This window comes from Mesoplodon bidens (assembly GCF_964165515.1).
Source record: "Mesoplodon bidens genome assembly, chromosome: X".
Taxonomy (NCBI): domain Eukaryota; kingdom Metazoa; phylum Chordata; class Mammalia; order Artiodactyla; family Ziphiidae; genus Mesoplodon; species Mesoplodon bidens.
This window is the reverse complement of record NC_138163.1, coordinates 100,931,734-100,959,153: the sequence shown is the minus strand read 5'-3', so window position 1 is coordinate 100,959,153 and position 27,420 is coordinate 100,931,734. Positions and strand designations below refer to the sequence as shown.

The 27,420-nt window shown below is 40.2% G+C and overlaps 2 protein-coding genes across 2 annotated transcripts in view; one reads left to right on the top strand and one right to left on the bottom strand.

Moving 5' to 3' along the window:
• Positions 1 to 27,420, bottom strand: part of EFHC2 (EF-hand domain containing 2) — a gene marked incomplete at its 3' end in the record, with an annotated part of 161,978 nt that overhangs the window by 88,080 nt on the left and 46,478 nt on the right. The window contains 1 exon segment of the mRNA XM_081222351.1: positions 6,964 to 7,114. Coding sequence (XP_081078477.1) covers positions 6,964 to 7,114 — 151 coding nt within the window.
• LOC308608835 (putative deoxyribonuclease TATDN2) lies at positions 16,558 to 19,082 on the top strand (the record flags this gene model as incomplete). The annotated part of the gene is made up of 4 exons (XM_081222167.1): positions 16,558 to 16,582; positions 16,904 to 16,965; positions 17,130 to 17,137; positions 17,237 to 19,082. The coding sequence occupies 4 exons, from the start codon at positions 16,558 to 16,560 to the stop codon at positions 19,080 to 19,082; spliced, it is 1,941 nt and encodes a 646-aa protein (XP_081078293.1).

Here is a 27,420-nt window from a genome sequence, read left to right as displayed (position 1 = left end):
TATCTTTTCCTCTTATGCTCACTATAATTCCTTCACTAAAATTACTATTCCATTTCTATTTTTATAAAATGTCATCTTTGTGGAGTTTGATTTAATGAGAATAACTTTTTAAATATAGCTAACTTGACACTTGCCTTGCAGCAAAAGAATAAAAAAATTTGAATTCCATATCTTTGATCACAGTAAGAAACAATAATCCTATGCATCTCCCCCTACCCACTGAATGAGCCGCAAATGACAGCCTGTTGGGTATTCTGTCCTCTTGCTCCTGCATTACCACCTTCTTGCCTAGTTTTCCTTACACACTCTATGATCTGCTCCCAGTACCTCCCAACTCCTCGCCTCACCACTTTCCTACCTCTTTACCTCGTGCTGTTCCTTTTGACTAATGTGCCTTCCTCTTCCAACTTTATCTGGAGAAACGTTTGAGGTACCACTCAAATGCCTTATTCTCTAATGGATACTGGCGTTTCCTCCTCTGATCCCTCAAAGTACCTTATAGCATTCATGATGACTACACTGTGTTATGGACATTGTCTGTCACATTCCTTTCCTTTTTGCCTCCCTCCCTCCCTCCCTTTTTCTTCCTTTCTTCATGAAATTTACTGAGCAGCCATCATGCACTAAGCACCTATCTTCACGGTGACTTACCTCCACTCCTATACTCCACTCTGCTCCATTCAGCGACAGTTCTCTCCACAAAGTCCACCCTCTGGGGTTGCCAGATTTACCGAACTGAAAAGCGAGATGCCTGGTTAAATCTGAATTCCAGATAAACAATGAATAATTTTTTTTTTTTTTTTTTTTTGGCTGTATGTGGGCCTCTCACTGTTGTGGCCTCTCCCCTTGTGGAGCACAGGCTCCGGACGCCAGGCTCAGCGGCCATGGCTCACGGGCCCAGCCGCTCCACAGCATGTGGGATCTTCCCGAACCGGGGCACGAACCCGTGTCCCCTGCATCGGCAGGCGGACTCTCAACCACTGCGCCACCAGGGAAGCCCAAGAATGAATAATTTTTAGTATAAGTATGTCCCGTGTAATATTTGGGGCATAGTTACAAATTTAACCAGGTATCCTGTATTTTATCTGGCAACTCTACTACCATCCCACCATTGCACTTTATGGGATGCATACTTATTAGATATAGCATATACCCAATATAAATAAATGACTTCTATTTTGTGATTATATATATATATAATATATATATATTTATATATATATATATGAAATACTACCCTGTTGAGGGGCCAAAACAAGTCACTAGTGGAGATCAGTATTCTTAACCAAGGATGCACTGAAAATCAAGTAGAAGCCATTTCTTTTTCTTTCTTTCTTTCCTTTTTTTTTTGGCCGCACCTCGCAGCATGTGGGATCTTAGTTCCCTGACCAGGGATCAAACCCAGGCCCCCTGCATTGGGAGCATGAAGTCTTAACCACTGGAGTCTTAACCACTGGACTGCCAGGGAAGTCCCAGAAGCCATTTCTTGACCCCAGGCCTACAGAATCAGAAATTCTGCGGGTGGGCCAGGAGATTCTGATGATTGCTCTCCACTGAGAACAACTGGTACAGACCTTACCAGAAAATCATGGCATGTTTCTAACGGTTATCCTTTCTTTAGTATAGCTTAGTTGGGACTTGGCAGCATTTGACAAACAGTTGTTCTGTTCGACAATCGGAGGTAAAACTACTGGGATTAACCTCTGACATTCCTGGCTTGGCATAACATCGTTTTAACTATATTCCAGCAGAACAGCAACAAATTCTATGAATATAACACATCTAACCCAAAAGAGAATGATGTCCTGGCAAGAAATGAAAGCAAGCCTCGACATGCATCAGTGACTTGACTTTTCACACACATATATCTCTCTGCCAACAAGGATTCGTGAATATGTTGTTCTGATGAGAAGCTACACAAAACTGAATGCCTATTTTGGCACCATGCTAAGGGATGCCTCTTTTATTTCTGGCTTATTCTAAACTCCCCCTCCCTAAAAAAATTACATGATAGGAGAGGCAACTAAGAAGGGAGGCTATAATTCATCCAGGTGCACTAATTTCTGAATGGTCAGCTCTACAAAAAAAAAACAGGTGCATCTGACCTTCCAGTTCATTGGGAAAATATCAAAACCCTATGGAAGTAACAGGAGCACCATCAGTGCCCAGCACCTAAATGTGACCCCTAACCCCTTCTGAGGGCCCACAGGCACATGAAAAGCAGTCCCAGGCCACTCAAGACACAACTGAGTGTCCCCATCCCACTGAGGTCTGAGCCCCTGGCTCAGTAAGCTCATTTCTTTTTTCCCAATCGTTTAATTTAGGAAAGCCTGAAGAAGGCATTTCAATGAATTTCCAAAGTTTCCTCTGTCCTAACGGACCTTCCTTAACAAGAATCATCATATTAATTAATTAATTAATTAATATTTCAAGAGAGACCGGTTTCTCTCTAAACAAAACTTGATGATACAGTGGTTATTTTTGTTTGCCTTCCACAGGAACTGCTAGAGCCTGCCAAGTATCTCCACTCTGCTGACAAATTCAGTCTTATTACATATCGTGATTACTAATGTATTCTGTACATACCCCTTGAGCTGCGTCTCACTCAGGGAAATGTCCTTATCAGAGTGAGCCCATCAGAAATTCTGAAAATTTCAAAAGAGACTTTAAAATTGTCTTCTCCTAAGGTTTTTTTCCCCCCGAGTCTTTATGAATAACATTCCCTCCTACTTACATAAAAATTATTTTCGGGCCTCCCTGGTGGTGCAGTGGTTGAGAGTCCGCCTGCCGATGCAGGGGATACGGGTTCGTGCCCCGGTCTGGGAGGATCCCATATGCCGCGGAGCGGCTGGGCCCGTGAGCCATGGCCGCTGGGCCTGCACGTCCGGAGCCTGTGCTCCGCAACGGGAGAGGCCACAACAGTGAGAGGCCCGCGTACCGCAAAAAAAAAAAAAAAAAAAAAAAGAAAAAAAAAAATTATTTTCAAGTAACTCATTATAACTATCTTCAATTTGCCTTTGGAATCTGCCTATGTGAGATTTGAAATCAAGAGGCTGAGAGAATCGAAAAGTCTTAATGAAAGCCTTTCCAAGATCCTCATAGAGGATGTATTTTATTTTTCTTCTTGGAGTTTAATAAAACTAAGATTCACTGGACAGGGGCCAGTGAGCTACAGGAATATGAACTTTTGCCTTAAAAGTAATAAAAATAAAAACATAATGCAAGTCACTAATGCAGGTTCAGGATGTCGTATGACCTCCAGTCCATCACTTGTGTAAATCTGATGTCATGTGGGGAAGGTAATCAAAAAATAAGCAAAGCTGGGCTTCCCTGGTGGCGCAGTGGTTGAGAGTCCGCCTGCCGATGCAGGGGACATGGGTTCATGCCCCGGTCTGGGAAGATCCCACATGCCGCGGAGTGGCTGGGCCCGTGAGCCATGGCCGCTGAGCCTGCACGTCCGGAGCCTGTGCTCCGCAACGGGAGAGGCCACAACAGTGAGAGGCCCGTGTACCGCAAAAAAACAAAACAAAACTAAACTAAACTAAACAAAAAAAAAAGAGCAAAGCTTAGATAGGGAATATCAGAGTAAAGCATTTAAGTGAAAATGTATAAAAAAATATTTTTTTGCTAAAGCAGTAGTCACTTACCTAAACAAATGCACTTATGCAAGACAGATGTTCATAGAAATTAAAACTTGTCAATTTTCTTAATGTTTTGAAATAATTCTTTAAACATTTTCTAATACATTACTGTCAATATTTAAGAACTGCATTATATATGTTTAAAATGACCCTGAAGAGTATAAAGACCTACAAATATCATATGATACTGCTTATATGTGGAATCTTAAAAAATGGTACAAATGAACTTATTTACAAAACAGAAATAGAGTCACAGATATAGAAAACAACCTTATGGTTAGCAGCGGGGAAAGCGGGGGAAGGGATAAATTGGGAGATTGGGATTGACATATACACACTACTATATATAAAAGAGATAACTAATAAGGACCTACTGTACAGCACAGGGAACTCTACTCAATACTCCATAATGACCTACATGGGAAAAGAGAATCTACAAAAGAGTGGATATATGTATATGTATAACTGATTCACTTTGCTGTATACCTGAAACTAACACAACATTGTAAATCAACTAGACTCCAATAAAAACTTTTTTAAAAGAGTATAAAGACCTCTTGTCCCTTTACAAAATAAAATATCACACTTCCAACTTTAAAAGTTTTTAACTTTAACTTTAAAGTTCCAACTTTAAAAGTGAAAGTCTTTTCTTAAATATCAAAGCATTTCCATATTTCCTAAAAGATTTATCATTAAGCCACAAATTCTCCAAATAAAAGCCAGGGAGTAGATACTGTAACAGCTGGAACACAAAGTATCATGAGGACAGTTCATATTGCCTCCCTATACCAATCCTCACCTGCTCCCTCCACCAGTAAAACCAAGCACAACACTAAATCAAATCTTCTTCCTCTTTCCACCACCTCAACAGTGGCTCTCTCCCAACGTGGCACAACAGCCTGATTCTGCTCATGATCTGGGCACCCCTGATTCCCAATCCACAACTCCAGTGTTGACTTTTTTCCTGAGAACACATCCTAAGGTTCCACCTGCCTTGTGGGCAACACCATACAGATGTTCCAACACAACATGAAAAGCCTCATGACCCAAACACACCCCAGCTCCAACTCCAATGCCGCTCCTTGCTCCATGTTCCTGGGCTCTATTAACGCATCACCATCCTCTCAACCACAGCATGAGGTCTGAGACAAGCGGTTAAGATTCAGATGGAGCAAATTACTTCTCTAAGCCTGCTTCCTTTCTGTAAAAGCTGATGATAACCTCCTGTAGATGGTCACTGGGGTGATTAAATGAGATAATGATAAAGTAGGTACCTTATCGTTAGATATTCCCCTTCCTCACTCTCTATATTCAATCGCTTGCCAAGGCCTATTAACTGCCAATCAAATGTGTCTACAATCTTTCCCCTATGTCCTCTTCCTACCATCATTGTCCTGGTTTGGATACTCAGCACTTCTACCCTGAACAATTGCAAAACTCCTGGACTAGTCACCTTGCTCCCTTTCCTCTCCAACCTGCTTGCCTACGAGCTCCATGAGATAGGGATATAATGAGTCTTATTCCTTTTGTCCATTTTCCCAAAACCCAGCACAGTGCCTAGCATGGAGTAGACGCTCAACAAACACTTCATGACAATGCTGACTGGCTCCAAATTAATCATCCAGACATAACGAAGCCATGCTCTAAGAACAATCTCCATCTCATGAGCACTGAAGGAAGTCCTTTGCATACTGACTCGTCATAACATTATGCTCAGAGGCCTACGGTCCTAAAACTTCTCTGTTTCTCCCCCATGGAACCCACTGTGGTATATCAATATGGAGGCACTGGGCCCAGATAAGTAGTTAGTAAGCAAAAAGTTTATTCAACATAGGCAGAAAATCATAAGATGTGTTAAATAACGATAATTTGATAGTAAGTAGAGCGTGTATATGTTAAACACAGAAAGAAAGGGATAGGAGGACCAAGAGACAACTATTTTTCAGTATGTATTAAATATACATGAGGTACCTGGGCTCTGAATATTCATGATACACTAAATATACAAGAGGCACTAAATATTCATGGTACTCAATATTCATGAGGCCTTAATTTGGCCACTCATTCATTGGTGACACCCATTCTAGCCCCATGTGTCCTTTGCCCAAGAAACACAAATAAAACCCATGACTATTCAGCAGGCTGACTGGCAAGCTACAGCTGTGGCCAGGCCCACTTGTCCCTACATCTTTCCAACAGAGTAAGTGTGTGCCATTAGCCTAAGGTCCCTTCTGTCTGTGCTCTTCCTTGAACTTTAACTCTGGTCTCCAAACCATACTATTGTCAGAAAAGCCTGATGCAACGGAAAAAGAGAGAGACAACCATTGCCTACCCCAGGATTCAGGCAGGGTGGTCCTTCCACCCGCTTGTACCTTGTCCTAAGTATGTGAACCTCTCTGCCAAAAAATTATTCCTCTTACTGACCTGAGTTCTGACCCCCTAGGTCCTGTCCTTGAGGATACAGAAAATTAGGTCACCCCTCCCCCATGTGACAGCCCTTTAGATTCCTTAAGACATTTATCAGGCACACCTGAGTCTTCCCTTTACAGACAAATATCCCTTTTCACTATTCTCCCTTACACATAAATTTTCAGTCCTTTCACCAACATGGTTGCTGTCCCTTGAGGGCATCCAGAACTTGGCATTGTCCAAAGTAAAGGACTTACAGCACACACAGAAGAAATCAATTACCTCCCTTGACCTCTGCCATGCTTCTACTAATGCAACCTAGGATTAGCTTCTCCATTGGCCACGTTGCAGAGCTAACTCTTGTCTGGCTGAAGTGGAGTATGGGTAAAGATGACTGGCATACGTGGGGTGAAGGAGCAATGGCCCTCTCTTGAAGCACTATGAAAGTCTGTAGTTAATAGGTATGAAGATGAAGAGAGAGTTGTTGAAGCAAACAGCAGTGAATTCAAGAAAGGAGAGAGAAGCCCAATCTGGAAGTGGCAGTGGAGACCAGTCTTCCCTCTACCCCTGAGGGTGTTATGAAGGAAGTAATGTGGTCATAGCAAAAAGACAAAAAAGAGTTTGAAGAAAAAAGTCAAAGACACAGGAGAGTTTGCTCATACTAGAGCAGCATGTGAAAGATACACGGATGACACAGAAGAGTGAGTGAAATGGCCAGTGTTGAAGTGTGGAGGGTAGAAAGCTGATAAGTCAGCATCAATAACTACAAGCTATCAGCATGTTTACATTCACCATTGCCAACAAGTTAGATACCTACGCAGTAGCATGGGGTCTTTCAAAAAGCGAGAGAAAGATAGTATATAAAGGCAGTAGTTAGAAGTGAAAGAACCATAACTCTGCTTTAAATAGATACCTTGAGGCAGTCCGTTATTTTTCAATGCTGGTTCATTTACTTGAATTGTGTCATCTTCAAGGTAGAAGTAGATTTTATAGCATCTTATTCTATAGTTTTCTTGAATTTTATCAGGCACTTCATCTTCTAAATAGGCATCAAAAGATAATACCTGTTGGGATCATAATTAGAAACTAAGAAATGAAAAAAATTCAGCAAACTTAAAATCAATAAAGCTACTGCCTGTATACTTTTTGTTAACGTAAAGAAAAAATTTGAGGAAGTTTTTGCAAGAAGACATTCTACACATCAGCTATGAGAATGGATATACAGTCTAGGTTACAGTATATAAAGATTATTTTATATTTTCATCACTGTCTGGTTAGAATGAGGAAATGATATTCAAGCAATAAATCCATCATTCAGCTCCACCATAAAGTGAACTAGCGCCTGTCTTTGGAATCTCACAGTGGGATTCCATATGTATGTGTTACAGACAAAATAATATTCTTTCCCACAAGACGAATATAAGTTTTGCCATTTTTTTCTCATTAAAAATACCACAAAGCTACCTTGGTTCTAGGATAATAAAATTGTTCTCATCTCTGGTCCTGCTGGTTGCTTGCCTTGAGGCAATTCAAACAGGCGGAGCTGAAATTCTTCCAATGCACTGGAGACCCCACCCTACACTTCTCCAGGAACCTCAAAGAGCCTAGCTCAATGCTAGACCCAGCCTCATTTTATTGTGTGTGTCGGGGTGGGGGTGGGGGGTAGACGTGGGTAGGAGAGGTGGATTCTAAAGTAGTTACGGTAAAAATCAGAGAGAGTCAAAAATACCCTTGAAAATTCCTTAACTACTTTGGAAAACTGTGCCTCTCAGTAAGTACAACACAGCCCGTTTTTCTCCCATGTTGAAGCAGAAGACTGACTGCCTCTTCAGTTGAAGACCAGTTGAAATAGCTTCCTTAGGTTTAGGTGCCATGTTGTATGAATAATACATACCCTTCACCATTAGAATCACTCTCAACACAACGACCTGCTTACACACACTAAGAAAGACATGGTAATTGAGGACAATTGAAGGAACAGTAGATTCAGGCTACCATTTCAAGCTTGGCCTGGGGCACAGGCTCCTTCAGAGCTCCATTTTAATACTTCCTTTGCTCTCATTTTTGTTCAATTTTTATAATTAAAGTTGCAGAAGTTAAGTGTACATCTGTCGTAACACCAAGTTAATTCAACATAGACAATGTATATGTGAGTGAGGCTGTTAGGCACAATCTAACCTCTAGGGGTGGTCAGTTACCCTAATTAGGAATATATGCTCCAGGATTGTTTGGCAAATTTCTATCAGAAGCCCATGCTTCAGAAGTGGCTGACAAAATGCCTCAGTAGTTTATCTCTGATCAACAGAAGAGGCTTTGCTAATCACCATAAAGAATATTAGAAATGAGTTTTAGCTAGTGAAATAATTGTATTCAAAATGAATGGATCAGTTACAAATATTGACCAGCCACTGTCTTTACCAGAACAGGTTCTAGGAATCTAGTGAGCCCAGAGACCTATACCTTCAAAATGGCACCTTTGTCTTCATTCCAAAACGGTCCTATGTTCAGCTGCTTTCTTGGGGAATTTATCTGGCCTGATTCCAGTTAGAAAGTTAGCTAAACTCACTACTAGAATGTTGTCATATTTGTGTTGAGTGAACATTTCCGATAAGATGCTGTTGGATGGGTACAGGGTTTCCTTCTGGGGTGATGAAAATGTCTTGGAACCAAATAGAGGTGATGGTTGTACAACACTGTGAATATATTAGATGCCACTGAACTGCACGCTTTAAAATGCCTAAGGGTTAATTTTGTTATGTAAATTTTACCTCAATTTTTTAAAAAAATTGTGGGATGCCGAATTATATTGAACACTAAAATAGTAAATGTTATGTTATATGAATATTGTCTCAATTTTTTTAAAGTAGGGGGGGAAAAGATGTTGTTGGAACACCTAAAAGGACAAGAGAGCTGGGGTTCCATCAAGCTTTCAGTAGAGGTAGTGAGGAAGAGCAAAATATGCCACCCTAGAAGGTGCCACTTTAGAATGTGGATTATTTTGAGCTGAAGACAGAGCCCAGCAGACCCAGGAAGAACTTTTTACCTCTCCCTTAACTGCCTAAAAGAACTTAGACACGAAACCTGCACCAGGAAGAGAGCTATTACTAGAGAAAACTTATTTATATCAGAAAGTCTTATCCAGCATGGCATGGCAAACATTTGTTTACCAAACACTTGCTCTTCTCATTTTCCTGTGAATGATCTTTGAAGCCCCAGACCTCTACCCTCGTCTACTTAGCTCAGGATGGTATATAAGCATCAAGTACCCGACTGCCAAAGAGTCTCATATTTTTATGGGGCTCTGATATGTACAAAATTTCCTTTTTTTCCATTAATCTGTATTATGTCAATTTAACTATTAGTCCAGAGAAAGAATCTAGAAGGGAAGAAGGGAAAAGTTTTCTGCTCCTACAGTAATATTCAATCTGAAACTTTTTTTCTTTGTAATTGGGTAGGAAAGTGTAGAGAGACTATTCATACCCCACCTACCTTTATGTATTGAATGCTACTGGTATAAATTTGTGCATGACCAAACTGCCAGAGATCAGCTGACAATATTGTCAAGCATATAATCATTAAATACTTATCAAGCAAATGATGCACTGAAAGAGAATAAACGATGCTCAGTGGAAACAAAGAGAAAGAAAGACATGATTTTAGGTTGGACTTCAATATTTCCAGAAGAGGGACAGACTGATAGTTCATGTTCTGGTCCCCTGAGAATACAGGGCTGACGAACTCCAGCATGAAAGGTAGAGAGCAAGTCAGAGCAGTAGAGATGGAAAGATAGAAAAAGAAGAGGGAGAGGAAACTGTAAAATGTAGCAAAATGGCATTTGAGGGAAGAGATACCAAAGAGATTAAAAGTGATCTCACAAAGGTGAAAGACCTAATTGCAATGGAACTTGATGTACCAGAGAATCCAGAGAGAACAATCTAAAATAAAAACTGCGAGAAATGAAAATTTATAGAAACATAATTATGATACAAGGTTTCATCATAATTTATGATGTCAAGCAGAGACTAGATAAATAAGGTCCTAGAGGATGTAATTGGCTGTAATTTTCTTGAAAACGGAATGTAAATGTCATTTGGCAGGTTGTGTGATCTTCCATTCCCCACAGGCCTCTACAAGCCCTGTATTATATGAGGTTACCTGCCTGATCCCCAAGGCATTCAGATTTTTGATGCTAGCCAAGAGGATATAAAATCTGAAATCAATTAGCTTTAAATACTAGATATGTGATATTTCCTCATATAATGGAAAAAAATTTAATGTTAATATTTCTGAAATCAGATTCTTCCTACAAGTAAAGCCAAAAGAAACTCAAAGCAGTCAGGAATGCATTTTAATGAGGAACATAGATGTAACTTGATGTAAGGTGTAAATTTAGCCTTGTGGGGAAGGAGTTAGTTCTGTTTTCATGTCAACTGAGTTCTCTGCTTTGCACTGCATATCCCAAATAGCTGGATTTTAACATCAGTTTGGAATCCTAATTTTCACTTAAAATGTTTTCAAAATGTTAATGTCTGATGTAGCATTGACATAAAAATGCTAGAAGATTGTCCATCGTGTGCTAGGCAATGCAATCATAAGGCAAAAACAAAAGTCTAATCTCTCAGAATAAATCACAGAATTTTAAAAGATCGTGAAGCTGGTATGACCAATGCATGAGTCATAAAGACTATTACTCAGGAACCAAACATCTGAGTGTCAAAAGCTTACAGCTGAATTCCTAGAGAAGCTGTTAGGGAAGAAAGAAGCACCAGTAATATTCAATAAGGCTCAACATTTTATAAAGAGATCAACATCATAAGTCTAATATGTTCTATTTAATGAAAAAGGCTCAGATTTAAATTGCGAGGTACTAAAGAAGAAGGTACATAATAGTAAGGATAAATGCATGCTATCATAGGTTAGTTAGTAGACAATAAAAATTTGTGTACATTTAATGCAGTGTTGTTTATTCTTCTGGAAAAAGATGTTATTATTATGTTTTTTTGATGTGGACCATTTTTAAACTCTTTATTGAATTTGTTACAATACTGCTTCTGTTTTATGTTTTGGTTTTCTGGCCATGAGGCATGTGGGATCTTAGCTCCCCGACCAGGGAACGAACCTGCACCCACTGCATTGGAAGGCGAAGTCTTAACTACTGGACTGCCAGGGAAGTCCCCAAGCTGTTATTAAATCAATGGTTTCTCTTATGACTATGGAATCTCAGAATTAAGGAAATAAACTATAATGAGTTTTGTATTGCATATAGAGGATGGCTCCTTTATACATGACAATGGTATATTTTAAGAAATTTATCATATGTGAAGGGCAGCACAACACAACATCCCAAAATATGCTTCTTTGGCATAAGAATTATCTTGAGCTGATCATTTTTAAGAAACAGCTGAGAAAGGAGAAGCTCTGAAATGTGAGTAAAAGTTATCCTTTTGTAAGAGACTTTTACATTTTTAATGGAAATCTCCATTGCTAAGGGTTTCTCCCTCTTTGTGCCAGAAAAAGGAAGATAACTATATCTCTAGAAATGCATCAATGGAGAAAGCGTGAACTTAAATCTGCATAACTGTACCGACCTTTACTGTGCTTTGCCAGATAACCTCCCATAACTGGCTCCCCATACCCCAAACATCTTTTGCCTTTAGCTGGAACTAGTATTTAAGGTGGTGGCTTGGGATATTTGGGAAAGTTACTCAGTTTTCCTGGTATCTCCCATGTATACAGGAGGTAAACATGCTATTAAACTTGTTTGTTTTTCTCCTGTTAAGCTGTCTTTCATTACAGGGGGCATCTCAGCCAAAAACCTAGAAGGGTAAAAGGAAAATTATTTTCCTCCCCTACAAAGGCTAATTTACAAAAAAAAATTTTTTTTAATAAATTTAAACTACAGAAATCATAGCCATCAATCACAAACAATACAACTAAAAATGTATCATGTAACTATAAACAAATATTGTCACCTCTAATAATTATTGTGAGGAGAGTAAATTTTAAAAGACAAAAAATAAGTAGAGAATTTAATAAAATTTAAAGAGGTACAAACCTATAAGATACAAGCAAATCTGTAATCTTGGGTAAATTACTGGATTTAGATTATAACATATGAGAATTTAGAGTTAAAGACAGCCAACACAGGTAAATGTACTAACTCAGTGATTCTCAGCCTTCTTGGCTTCTCATTAGGAACTTAAAAAACAAAAAACAAAAAAAAACATACCCAAGCCTAAATAAATTAAACAGGAATCTTGGAGGCAGTTAAGAGGGGCATTAGTATTTTTTTTAAAGCTCCACAAGTAATTCTGAAATGCAGTCACAGTGAGCAATGGATTGAACAAAAATTTTTGAAAGTGCAAAAATTTGTTATAAGGAAAACAAGTCTAAAGCAAAAAAGGATAAAAGCACAAATAGATAAACTCAAAAGGAGAAAAACAACTGCAATAAATAAATTCAAGAGTTTTTATTAATAAATAAAATAGGTAAGATTCTAGCGTCAGGGAGGGAAAAAACTTTCCTCTACCCTTCTAGGTTCTTCTGACTGGTCTAACGAATTAAACTGACATGAGACAGATTAACAGGAGAAAAACCAAATTTCATTATGTACGTATAGGGGCTCCATAAGAATATGAAGCCCAAAGACAAGTTAGGCAATTGAAGCTTATATGCCATCTGAGAGAAGGGGAAGGGGATAGGGGTTGAGACTTCAAAAGGGAGGAAGGCAATTCACAAGAAGATGAAAAAAAGCAAATGTTTGGTAAACAAACGTTTGCTGGGCCATACAGAAGCAATGGGAGAAAGAGAGGAATTTTAACTGACACTTTGCTAGGTTCCTCCCTGTCTCCCTTCATTGAACAGGTCCTGTATCTAAATTCTTTTAGGCAGTTAGGGAGAAAGTCAAAGGTTCTTCCTTAGCCTTTTGGGCCTTGACTGTTTTCAGCTCAGGATAATCCACATGCCTAAGAGACACTATTTGGGGTGGCAAATTTTGCTCCCCTGCACTAGCAAAGATAATCAACGAATGTAAATAAATAAAATCAGAAACAAGATAGTGCACGACATAGAGATGTAATAAATTATAAGATGTAAGTTATCTTATTATAATAAATTATTCAAGCTTTTATGAACATAATTTTTTTTTTTTTTTTTTTTTTTTTTTTTTTTTTGTGGTATGCGGGCCTCTCACTGTTGTGGCCTCTCCCGTTGCGGAGCACAGGCTCCGGACGCGCAGGCCCAGCGGCCACGGCTCACGGGCCCAGCCGCTCCGCGGCATATGGGATCCTCCCAGACCGGGGCACGAACCCGTGTCCCCTGCATCGGCAGGCGGACTCTCAACCACTGCGCCACCAGGGAGGCCCAACATAAATTTTAAAACCACAATTAAATAAGTGATTTTCTGTAAGAATTGTGAAGTATCAAAACACAATGAATAAACTAATAACCAAGTAAGAAGTAAAAAAATTACCGAAGTATTGCCCCAACAAAGGCTCCAACCAGGATGATTTACTAATAGATTCTTTCAAGCTCTCAAGGAAAAGAAAAGCACCACTTTATATAACTCCCGCAGGATACCAAAAAAGATGGAAAGCTACAAAGGTGAATTCCAATGCCTAATACACAAGGTATTAAAAAAAAAAAAAAGAAAACTATGGAGCAATAGTTTTCACCCTGGCTTCACATTAGAATCACCTGTAGAGCTTTATAAAATCGTGATGTTCGGGCCACATCCACTCCTATACACACCCACACACAATGAAATCAGAATCCCTCAGGTCAGGCCCAGGTATCAGTGGTTTTTAAGCTCCCCAAGTGATTACAGTGTGCAAGCCTAGGTTGAGAACTACTGTTCCAGAGCAATTTCACTACTTATGATTTATAGAGCAAAGATCCTAACTAAAATACAAGCAAACAAAATTCAAGAGTCCATAACAGTCATAAGCAAACTACACAAAAAGCATTTTCCTCACAGATGCAAAGATGTTTCTAAATTAGGAAGTAACAGCAAATATATAATGATCTCAAACTGTTTCCTACCACATACGTTTTAAAATTCAAGAGTAATTCCTTAACAGGATAAAAAAGCATCTGCTTTAAAACAATAGCCTAAATATCCAGTATTATATGTAATTGAACTATGTGTCTGCTACAATCAGGAACAGAACAAAAATGCCCCTACCAACATCATGATTTAATATTTTTTAGGAGTTCTGGACAATGTAAGAAGTAAAAATATTAGCAAGAAAGAGACAAAAGCTATCATTATAGATAGATAAAATAATGGCATAGGGAAATGCTAAAAAAACTAAGAATAAATAAAAGATTTCAGCATAACCACAACTGAATCAAAAATATTCTTATGTACTAGCAATAACCACCTGAAAATACAGTGGAAGAAAAAGGTATGTTCACAATAGAATAAAAAATTACAGAACACTTAAAAATAGTTTTAATGAAAACTCTGTGACCCAGATAAAACTCTGAAAGTATTATATAGGAAAACTTGACAAATAATAGGACAGGCGAAGTATATTCTGGATAAACAGACTAAAATAACATATTTCAAATGGATATTTCATTGGTGTTTTGGAAGGACTTGAAAAAATAATTCTAATTTCATCTGATAAACAGTCAGCCTATTAAAGATAATTATGAAAATTAAGAGTAATGTAGAAGACCTAACTCTCCTAGATTTTATATCTTACTTACTATTATGCTTCAGTTATTAAAACAGTGCAAAACCAGAGTAATAAGAGACACACTAGTGTGTGGAAAAGAATAGATAGTCTGGAAATAGGCTCTATTACATATAGGAATTTAACACATGATGAAAGAGGAATCATATCAGCAAGTGAAAAAAGTACTAACTTGGAAAACCATCAATGTATATCTCCACTTAAAATAAATTATAACCCAAAATAAATACCAGATGGATTATCAGCTTAAATATAACAAATCAATCGCTTTTACCCTCCAAAAAAAATTATATATGTGGCAAAGCCCTGAAAGGGAGGATGACCATTCCAGACTTAAGAGAAAAAGACAAAATCATGAAAGAAAATATTAAAATTTAACTACAAAAACAAGTTATAACTTCAATAGGCTAAAATATAAATTAAAAACAAGCAACATACAAATAAGAAATTTAGAACATATGACAAAAGCTTAATTTATAAAAAAAATTTTAATTAATCCTTAAAGGATCTTTAAAAAGAAATGAAAACAGAACTTAAAATGCAGGAGAGGTTCAATTTAAAAAAGGAAAATATTCACTCTAAATAAGTATCAGGTAAGTACAAATTAAAATAACAGTGAGGTGCCGGTTTTGTTTGTTTCTCCTATTAAATGAGCCTGGTAGGGTTATTCATTACCCATGGTATTTTAAATTATTACAGTTCTTCTGAGGTAGTGTGATGCTCTGAAGAGCCATTTTAAAATTCCTATACTTCTTCTCAGGAACTCCATTTCCGGGCATGCAGCCCAAAGAACCAAACCAAAATATGGAGAAACATACGTGCAAAGATGTTCTTTGCAGCATTTTTTTTATTACACAAAAAAATTAGAATGGGGTAAATTAAAGATCTAACAAGAAAGGAAGGATCTGGTGAATTACGGCACATGTATGTATTCTATGGAATATTACGAAGGCAGTAGTATGATGTTTTTTAAAACGATGCAGCAATAAGAGAAATGCTTAGGATATGCACAAATGTCCAGTGGAAAAAACCCACAGGACTGAAAATGGTAACATACTACAATTATGTTTTCAAAACCATGTATACTTAAACTATGCTTTATAAACCATAATTATGCTTTTCAAAAACACTGGCGGGGGTGGGGAGAAAGTAACAAAATGCAAGTAATGGCCGCAACTCCAGTGGCGGGCTGGCTGCGATGGACACGAGGGGCAGGGGGCAGTAACACAAAGCAAGCAATGGCGGCAACTCCAGTAGCGGGCTGGCTGCGACGCACACGAGGGGCAGGGGGCAGTAACACAAAGCAAGCAATGGCGGCAACTCCAGTGGCGGGCTGGCTGCGACGCACATGAAGGGTGGGGAGCAGTAACACAAAGCAAGCAATGGCGGCAACTCCAGTGACGGGCTGGCTGCGACGCACACGCACACGAGGCGGGGTGGGGGAGTAACACAAAGCAAGCAATGGCGGCAACTCCAGTGGCGGGCTCGCTGCGACGCACACGAGGCAGGGGCGGGGGGGAGGGGCAGCTGTGGAGAGGCGGGAACAGACCTGAGGTAGAAGCAGAATGGGGGGGTGACCCCGTGTTGGGGGAGTATTTCCGGTGGCCAGGGCGGGTGGGCGGAAGGAGCTGTGCCCTCCCCCCACCTCCTCCAGCGCTGGGCTCAGCCCCGCCCTCCTGCACTCCCTCGGCAGCCTGGACCTCTAGGCCACCAGCCCAACTCAGGGGCGCCTGTATGGGGTCCCTAAATTACCTTGCAGCCTTTTCGAGGGCTCTGACATCTCACAAGGGCCTTGTATTCCAAACCAAATGGAAAAGCTTTCTAGTCCCAGAAGTGCTTTGATATCCTGTAAGTGCCTTGAAACCCCAGAAGTGCCTTGACGCCCCGGAAGTAATTGCCACCAAAAAAAAAAAGTCGCCGCCACTCTTCTCCGGAGCTCGCTGAGGGGTTGCGCGCCAAACCAATCCTTCGGTCGATCCTGGATCTTTGTGACTTTTCCAAATAGTTTTGAGATCACAAACTCAGTGGAAGGACTTCGACATCTCTGGAACACAGAGAACTGTGATGAGCGAGTGAAAGAAAGGAGAAAGTTCCCTAAGCCGCGGGAGCGGGAGCGGCGCAAGGTAAAGGACCACAGGAGCGGCACTTAGGTAGGATCCCCCAGCAAACGCGGATGCCTCTGGGGGCCCAGTGACGTGGCCTCCTCCAGCCAGCCAGCTTAGGGCTCTGCATTACGTTCTGGGGAGCCTAGCCGCCCGGGTGCCTGAAAGCTCAGAAGGAGGTCCTTGTGGCCTTCAAGCCAAGGCTTCCTGGGCTTCATCCTGTCAGGGAAATTCCACCTCCTCATTTTACTTCTCTTTATACTCTTCCCATTCCTCAGGTTCGCGTGTGGGTGGAGCAACCTCCAAAGACTACCTGATTCGGAGCACTCCGGGTTCCTCTCGTCCGTGGAATCGCCTCAGCGCCATCCCCTTTGTGCTTTGCCAGCCCCGTTCTAGAAGAAATGGCTTCTCCAGAGGATGCCTACAACCTGACAGGTATTTCCAAACATAGTTTCTGTAGCTCCGTAAACCCTAAATTTGCAGCCATAGCTGAGGGTCAGAATAATGAGACCGAGGAAGCAGACGAGGGCCAGAGAAGCTGGGCTAGACAGCAAGACCAAGGCTCTTCAATGATATTTGTGAAGGCAATCCAGGGCATCCTGGGAACATTGATGGCAGAAGGAGAGGCTGCCACTAGTACAGAATGGAGCACAAGACAGCAGCCCAGCTCTGGAGGAAGATCAGCCACGGATGTCCCCTTTTCTGCTCCTCAAAGAATAGTGTCTGCCTCAGAGGTCAGAGAGAAGATAGAGATCAACGACTTCTGTGACAGGAGAATGATGGTACATCGTGAGAAGCCACTTGGTGACCCAGGGGCACTCATTTTTGAAGAAGCCTCTCCAGCCCTAAAATTTCTAGGCGGACCTGACTATCATTCACAAATCCAAAAGCATCAAGATAAGAGTATGGTAATTGAGCACCCTTCTTCAGGAGGTGGCTGGTCTGACGTGGATGAGATTTCTGCCCTCAGATTCCCTCAGGAGGAGCCAGTCTCACTCAGTCCTGCAAGAATTTCAACGCCTCCATCCTTCACAGCTGAGCCTTTCATCTACTGGCCTAATTTGTATAGTGGTCCTTGGCATGACTCTGTCAGCTACTGGCCCAGTAGTCCCAAGCCTCCTTGCTCTTTCTTCATGGGCGGCAGCAGCAGCAGCAACACACCCCAGGCTGGGAAGAGCAGCCAGAGTTCCTTGAGTGGTCATACCTTCAATCTTCCAGTGTACTCCCCAACCTGGCCCGGAGAACTGAAGGCATCAGAAGAAGATCAGTCTCCGAATTCTCATTCATTTCATTTCTCTACAAGTTCAGAAGCCGGGATGAAGGAGAGGAGACACCATCTCCAAGAGGAGACACCATCACATTCTTGGGGAGGACATGCATCTTGTTCCCTGCCAAGGAGCCACTGGAAACAAAACCTACAGGAGGGTTTCATTGATACCCATTGTCACCTGGACATGCTCTATTCCAAGTTGTCTTTCAAAGGGACGTTTAACGAGTTCAGAGACGTCTATAGCTGGTCCTTCCCTAAGGAATTTCACGGGTGCATCACTGATTTCTCTGATCCTCGCACACTGAAGGATGGTCTATGGGAGGAGCTGTTGAAAGAGGATCTGGTCTGGGGGGCCTTTGGTTGTCACCCCCATTTTGCACGTTACTACCAGTTGTATCACGAAATCGATATTGTGCAAGCCTTACAGCACCCCAAGGCTGTAGCATATGGAGAAATTGGCTTGGATTACTCCCATAAGTGCAGCACACGTATCCCACAGCAGTGCAAGATATTTGAGAGACAGCTGCAGCTGGCCGTGTCTCTAAAGAAGCCCGTGGTGATCCACTGCCGAGGAGCTGAGGAAGATCTGATGGTCATCCTGAAAAAATATGTGCCCTCTGACTACAAGATCCATAGGCATTGCTTCATTGGCAGTTACGCAGTCATCAAGCCCCTTCTGGACTACTTCCCCAACATGTTTGTGGGCTTCACTGCAGTCCTGACTTACCCTAACGCCTGGGGGGTCCGGTATGCTGTGAAACACATCCCACTGGAGAGAATCATCGTGGAAACCGATGCTCCCTACTTCCTCCCTCGTGCAGTTCCCAAAAGCCTTTGCCCGTTTGCCCACCCAGGCCTGGCCCTGCATACGGTTCGAGAGATTGCCAGAATCAAAGAACAGCCACTCTCCCACACCTTGGCCACCTTACGAGAGAACACTAGACGCCTCTACAATATTTAAGCAGAGAGGGCACAGTCAGGAGTCTTCCAGAAAAGGGAGACCAGCAGGCTGACAGCATAGACTTGGTTTGAACTCTGCCTGTGTCCCAGGTCAAGGATGTGTTTGGCAAGCCCATTGGAACAGAAGAAACCAGGACAGGATGTTCTCCGCAAAACTTCTTCATGAGACTCCTGCTTCTGGCTGGTAGGGTGGGGTGCAGTGGGATGGGAGGAAGACTAAGGGGAACTGCCCTTGATGTTATTAGGGGTTTCCTTCCCTCCCAGTTGTGCCAGGGTAGTCAGTAGAGAAGAAAGAGTTCCATAAGGTTCTGGCTTGCTAATCCAAATCCCCGTTCTCTGCAGCCTGTGTTTCTGAGCAGTTGGTGACTAAAGTCACCCACCTACTTGTCTCTGAAAAAAAAAAAGCAAGGAATGTTGAATTTTAGAAGTGAGCTAGGTGATTTGTTCCGTTTGTTCCCAAAATGTATTTGTTACTATAGGAATTCTATAGTCCATATGGGTTGTTATTAAATTTATAAATTCAGTGACTGTTCAACTTGCAATTTCTTATTTCTAAAGATAAACCAACAGTAGCATTTCATCTAAGAGGAAGTGAATTTAGATAAAAATTAGTTAATAGTCATAATGTGCCAGGGAGGGCTGTGGGGGACCTTAGAATCGATGGGAGCCAAATCGGTTGAATTTTACAACCACTGAGGAGATGAGTTTTGAATCTGAACTGAACTCCCTTCTCACACTTGGATAATTCCAAAGCTCTTCAGATAACTAGCATACTAGTAATAGCAACTCTTCATTCAAATTGCTCTGATTCTTAACAAGGCCCAAATGTATATCACTTAGAAATACCATTCTCCACAAGGGCAGAAACAGAGAAGAGCTTCAGCTGCCCATTTGGCAAACAGCCTTCCTCCTTGAGAAATTAAAATGAACTCACATTTTAAGGAAAACATTTGAGTTAGGAAATTCAGCTTTGCCATCCAAGGCACACACCTAAGTCTAGGAGTCCGATTACTGGATGAGAAATTCCATTTTTAAAATGGAAAATCTCTTTTACTCTTGAAAACTAAATCAATGAAAAGAGGCCCAGCATACTTCAGACTTCTCTAGTTTCCTTTGTGCCTATTTATGAGGATCCAGAAAAATCAGCTGGCTCCTCACCATCTGGTTCTCAGCTCAGAAGTCTCCTCCACAGAGAAGCCCTCCCTGACCACCAATCTGTAAGTGTTCACCTCACCTGGGAGGAAAAAAATCCTGGACTTACTATTTTGATTTAATCCTAGCACTTAGCCCTGTCTGAGATTGTGTTGTTAATAGATATGTGTGTTCATTGGTTATCTTCCCCACTATATTGTAAGTTTACAAGCTTGTCAGTCTCGTTCACACTGTACACACACCCGATGTTAGAAGAGTGCCTGGAACGGAGCAGGCACTCAGCAAAGATTTCTTGGATTAACATACGAATGAATAACTAACTTCATTAACACCTGGCAGTTAATGATAGTATTTGGGCGAGGTGGCAGATATTAGTAAGAGAATAGAGTAATAAGCCATCCTAGTTCTAGCATTCCTCTTTAATTTACAAGGCAAGGCAAGGTTGAAAGGCCACCTATATTCTGCAGGTAGATGTAATCCATAATAAAAGAAATAAATGAAAAAGATCAAGCTCTACCAGGAACTTGACAGTTCATATTTCCTATAAATAACACTGAATAGAGCATAGATTTCCCCTTTGTTGGGAATCCAGTCTTTTGAGAAGAAGAAAGCCATAGCTGAAGTGCTTCACTTTCCTTAGTAGAACAAAAGAAGCTGATGCAGTGTTAAAGGTGCAACTTGATTATATTTTTCAAGACAGAAGACGTTCAAAAATTAAGCCAATGTTTTGAGTTAGGAAGGTTTTTTTTTCCATTTAATGTACACTTTAAATAGACATTGTTCACAGTGTGTCCCTCAACCCACTGGAGCCCTGAGCTTGTGATAAACAATTTTAGGGAAGAGGGTTCCACGGGCACACACTTCTGGTAAATAATGAGTTGTACAAAGTTCCTCAGATTTTTTTTTCATTTCACATTTCCTGTGATATGCTAATGTGAGTCACAAATACCCAAGAAGGTGTTTCTCCAAGTTACTTTTAGATTAATTTGATTAACTTGAGGTACAATTCAATGAGCTCAAGTTCTTTGGAAACACGACCTTAGTCACACTCTTGCTGTTGCGATGCCCTTATCACATTTTGTACATATCTCCACTCATCACATTCTAACATCCTCTTTCATTTACCTTTCTCACAACATAAGATCTGTGGAGAACACAATGTTATTCATCTGGTTCTAGCAAAGTGACATTACCAAGTGCGAATTTTAAAAATGGGTGTGAATGAATGGTTGCTTTTGTAAGTGCACAATCAACAAGATAAACAGGATATACACATATTATAATTAAAGTAAGTTTCCTTTCCAAAAAAAAAAAAAATGATCTCCTTCTTACATGGAGAAAATACTTTCCTTACCTGCTCCTCTCCCTCTACAATTTTGATGGCAAATGCACAGACCATACTCTGCAGTGTTTCTAACGTGCAGGAGAGAACCTTGCCATAATTCAGCCTTATTTCTTTAGGAAGGGGAGTGAGCAATATAGTCTTTTCTGAGTGTAGTACATCCAGAGTGGCCTAAGTCAAAACTCACAATCTTCCTTTACTTATTTCTTTTTTTTTTTAATTTATTTATTTATTTTTAAATTTTTTGCTTTATAACAAATTTAATCAGTTATACATATACATGTTTCCATATCCCCTCCCTTTTGCGTCTCCCTCCCACCCTCCCTATCCCACCCCTCCAGGCGGTCACAAAGCACCGAGCTGATCTCCCTGTGCTATGCGGCTGCTTCCCACTAGCTATCTACCTTACGTTTGGTAGTGTATATATGTCCATGCCGCTCTTTCACTTTGTCACAGCTTACCCTTCCCCCTCCCCATATCCTCAAGTCCATTCTCTAGTAGGTCTGTGTCTTTATTCCTGTCTTACCCCTATGTTCTTCATGACATTTTTTTTTCTTAAATTCCATATATATGTGTTAGCATACAGTATTTGTCTTTCTCTTTCTGACTTACTTCACTCTGTATGACAGACTCTAGGTCTATCCACCTCATTACAAATAGCTCAATTTCATTTCTTTTTATGGCTGAGTAATATTCCATTGTATATATGTGCCACATCTTCTTTATCCATTCATCCGATGATGGACACTTAGGTTGTTTCCATCTCCGGGCTATTGTAAATAGGGCTGCTATGAACATTTTGGTACATGTCTCTTTTGGAATTATGGTTTTCTCAGGGTATATGCCCAGTAGTGGGATTGCTGGGTCATATGGTAGTTCTATTTGTAGTTTTTTAAGGAACCTCCATACCGTTCTCCATAGCGGCTGTACCAATTCACATTCCCACCAGCAGTGCAAGAGGGTTCCCTTTTTTCCACACCCTCTCCAGCATTTATTGTTTCTAGATTTTTTGATGATGGCCATTCTGACTGGTGTGAGATGATATCTCATTGTAGTTTTGATTTGCATTTCTCTAATGAGTAAAGATGTTGAGCATCCTTTCATGTGTTTGTTGGCAGTCTGTATATCTTCTGTGGAGAAATGTCTATTTAGGTCTTCTGCCCATTTTTGGATTGGGTTGTTTGTTTTTTTGTTATTGAGCTGCATGAGCTGCTTATAAATTTTGGAGATTAATCCTTTGTCAGTTGCTTCATTTACAAATATTTTCTCCCATTCTGAGGGTTGTCTTTTGGTCTTGTTTATGGTTTCCTTTGCTGTGCAAAAGCTTTTAAGTCTCATTAGGTCCCATGTGTTTATTTTTGTCTTTATTTCCATTTCTCTAGGAGGTGGGTCAAAAAGGATCTTGCCGTGATTTATGTCATAGAGTGTTCTGCCTATGTTTTCCTCTAAGAGTTTGATAGTGTCTGGCCTTACATTTAGGTCTTTAATCCATTTTGAGCTTATTTTTGTGTATGGTGTTAGGGAGTGATCTAATCTCATACTTTTACATGTCCCTATCCAGTTTTCCCAGCACCACTTATTGAAGAGACTGTCCTTTCTCCACTGTACATTCCTGCCTCCTTTATCAAAGATAAGGTGACCATATGTCCGTGGGTTTAACTCTGGGCTTTCTATCCTGTTCCATTGATCTATCTTTCTGTTTTTGTGCCAGTACCATACTGTCTTGATTACTGTAGCTTTGTAGTATAGTCTGAAGTCAGGGAGCCTGATTCCTCCAGCTCCGTTTTTCGTTCTCAAGATTGCTTTGGCTATTCGGGGTCTTTTGTGTTTCCATACAAATTGTGAAATTTTTTGTTTTAGTTCTGTGAAAAATGCCAGTGGTAGTTTGATAGGGATTGCATTGAATCTGTAGATTGCTTTGGGTAGTAGAGTCATTTTCACAATGTTGATTCTTCCAATCCAAGAACATGGTACATCTCTCCATCTATTTGTATCATCTTTAATTTCTTTCACCAGGGTCTTATAATTTTCTGCATACAGGTCTTTTGTCTCCTTAGGGAGGTTTATTCCTAGATATTTTATTCTTTTTGCTGCAATGGTAAATGGGAGTGTTTCCTTGATTTCACTTTCAGATTTTTCATCATTAGTATATAGGAATGCCAGAGATTTCTGTGCATTAATTTTGTATCCTGCAACTTTACCAAATTCATTGATTAGCTCTAGTAGTTTTCTGGTAGCATCTTTAGGATTCTCTATGTATAGTATCATGTCATCTGCAAACAGTGACAGCTTTACTTCTTCTTTTCCAATTTGGATTCCTTTTATTTCCTTTTCTTCTCTGATTGCTGTGGCTAAAACTTCCAAAACTAGGTTGAATAAGAGTGGTGAGAGTGGGCAACCTTGTCTTGTTCCTGATCTTAGTGGAAATGGTTTCAGTTTTTCACCATTGAGGACGATGCTGGCTGTGGGTTTGTCATATATGGCCTTTATTATGTTGAGGAAAGTTCCCTCTATGCCTACTTTCTGTAGGGTTTTTATCATAAATGGGTGTTGAATTTTGTCGAAAGCTTTCTCTGCATCTATTGAGACGATCATATGGTTTTTCTCCTTCAATTTGTTAATATGGTGTATCACGTTGATTGATTTGCGTATATTGAAGAATCCTTGCATTCCTGGAATAAACCCCACTTGATCATGGTGTATGATCCTTTTAATGTGCTGTTGGATTCTGTTTGCTAGTATTTTGTTGAGGAGTTTTGCATCTATGTTCATCAGTGATATTGGCCTGTAGTTTTCTTTCTTTGTGACATCCTTGTGTGGTTTTGGTATCAAGGTGATGGTGGCCTCGTAGAATGAGTTTTGGAGTGTTCCTCCCTCTGCTATATTTTGGAAGAGTTTCAGAAGGATAGGTGTTAGCTCTTCTCTAAATGCTTGATAGAATTCGCCTATGAAGCCATCTGGTCCTGGGCTTTTGTTTGTTGGAAGGTTTTTTATCACAGTTTCAATTTCAGTGCTTGTGATTGGTCTGTTCATATTTTCTATTTCTTCCTGATTCAGTCTTGGCAGGTTGTGCATTTCTAAGAATTTGTCCATTTCTTCCAGGTTGTCCATTTTATTGGCATAGAGTTGCTTATAGTAATCTCTCATGATCTTTTGTATTTCTGCAGTGTCAGTTGTTACTTCTCCTTTTTCATTTCTAATTCTATTGATTTGAGTCTTCTCCCTTTTTTTCTTGATGAGTCTGGCTAATGGTTTATCAATTTTGTTTATCTTCTCAAAGAACCAGCTTTTAGTTTTATTGATCTTTGCTATCGTTTCCTTCATTTCTTTTTCATTTATTTCTGATCTGATTTTTATGATTTCTTTCCTTCTGCTAACTTTGGGATGTTTTTGTTCTTCTTTCTCTAATTGCTTTAGGTGCAAGGTTAGGTTGTTTATTCGAGATGTTTCCTGTTTCTTAAGGTGGGATTGTATTGCTATAAACTTCCCTCTTAGAACTGCTTTTGCTGCATCCCATAGGTTTTGGGTCGTCGTGTCTCCATTGTCATTTGTTTCTAGGTATTTTTTTATTTCCTCTTTGATTTTTTCAGTGATCACTTCGTTATTAAGTAGTGTATTGTTTAGCCTCCATGTGTTTGTATTTTTTACAGCTCTTTTCCTGTAATTGATATCTAGTCTCATAGCATTGTGGTCGGAAAAGATACTTGATACAATTTCAATTTTCTTAAATTTACCAAGGCTTGATTTGTGACCCAAGATATGATCTATCCTGGAGAATGTTCCATGAGCACTTGAGAAAAATGTGTATTCTGTTGTTTTTGGATGGAATGTCCTATAAATATCAATTAAGTCCATCTTGTTTAATGTATCATTTAAAGCTTGTGTTTCCTTATTTATTTTCATTTTGGATGATCTGTCCATTGGTGAAAGTGGGGTGTTAAAGTCCCCTACTATGATTGTGTTACTGTCGATTTCTCCTTTTATGGCTGTTAGTATTTGCCTTATGTATTGAGGTGCTCCTATGTTTGGTGCATAAATATTTATAATTGTTATATCTTCTTCTTGGATCGATCCCTTGATCATTAGGTAGTGTCCTTCTTTGTCTCTTCTAGTAGTCTTTATTTTAAAGTCTATTTTGTCTGATATGAGAATTGCTACTCCAGCTTTCTTTTGGTTTCCATTTGCATGGAATATCTTTTTCCATCCCCTTACTTTCAGTCTGTATGTGTCTCTAGGTCTGAAGTGGGTCTCTTGTAGACAGCATATATATGGGTCTTGTTTTTGTATCCATTCAGCCAATCTGTATCTTTTGGTGGGAGCATTTAGTCCATTTACATTTAAGGTAATTATCGATATGTATGTTCCTGTTCCCATTTTCTTAATTGTTTTGGGTTCGTTATTGTAGGTCTTTTACTTCTGTTGTGTTTCTTGCCTAGAGAAGTTCCTTTAGCATTTGTTGTAAAGCTGGTTTGGTGGTGCTGAACTCTCTCAGCTTTTGCTTGTCTGTAAACGTTTTAATTTCTCCATCAAATCTGAATGAGATTCTTGCTGGGTAGAGTAATCTTGGTTGCAGGTTTTTCTCCTTCATCACTTTAATTATGTCCTGCCACTCCCTTCTGGCTTGTAGAGTTTCTGCTGAGAGATCAGCTGTTATCCTGATGGGGATTCCCTTGTGTGTTATTTGTTGTTTTTGCCTTGCTGCTTTTAATATGATTTGTGTTTAATTTTTGACAGTTTGATTAATATGTGTCTTGGCGTATTCCTCCTTGGATTTATTCTGTATGGGACTCTCTGTGCCTCCTGGACTTGATTAACTATTTCCTTTCCCATATTAGGGAAGTTTTCAACTATAATCTCTTCAAATATTTTCTCAGTCCCTTTCTTTTTCTCTTCTTCTTCTGGAACCCCTATAATTCGAATGTTGGTGCGTTTAATGTTGTCCCAGAGGTCTCTGAGACTCTCCTCTGTTCTTTTCATTCTTTTTTCTTTATTTTGCTCTGCAGCAGTTATTTCCACTATTTTATCTTCCACCTCACTTATCCGTTCTTCTGCCTCAGTTATTCTGCTATTGATCCCATCTAGAGTATTTTTTATTTCATGTATTGTGTTTTTAATCGATGCTTGATTCATCTTTAGTTCTTCTAGGTCCTTGTTAACTGTTTCTTGCATTTTGTCTATTCTATTTCCAAGATTTTGGATCTGGGAAATAGAATCTTGGATCATCTTTACCATCATTATTCTGAATTCTTTTTCAGGTAGACTGCCTATTACCTCTTCATTTGTTAGATCTGGTGGGTTTTTATCTTGCTCCTTCTCCTGCTGTGTGTTTTTCTGTCTTCTCATTTTGCTTATGTTACTGTGTTTGGGGTCTCCTTTCTGCAGGCTGCAGGTTCGTAGTTCCCGTTGTTTTTGGTGTCTGTCCCCAGTGGCTAAGGTTGGTTTAGTGGGTTGTGTAAGCTTCCTGGTGGAGGGGACTAGTGCCTGTGTTCTGGCGGATGAGGCTGGATCTTGTCTTTCTGGTGGGCAGGTCCACGTCTGGTGGTGTGTTTTGGGGTGTCTGCAGACTTTTTATGATTTTAGGCCGCCTCTCTGCTAATGGGTGGCGTTGTGTTCCTGTCTTGCTAGTTGTTTGGCTTAGGGTGTCCAGCACTGTAGCTTGCTGGTCGTTGAGTGAAGCTGGGTGCTGGTGTTGAGATGGAGATCTCTGGAAGATTTTTGCCGTTTGATATTATGTGGAGCTGGGAGGTCTCTTGTGGACCAGTGTCCTGAAGTTGGCTCTCCCACCTCAGAGGCACAGCACTGACTCCGGGCTCCTCAATTTGGGATGATGTGTTGTCTATTCATG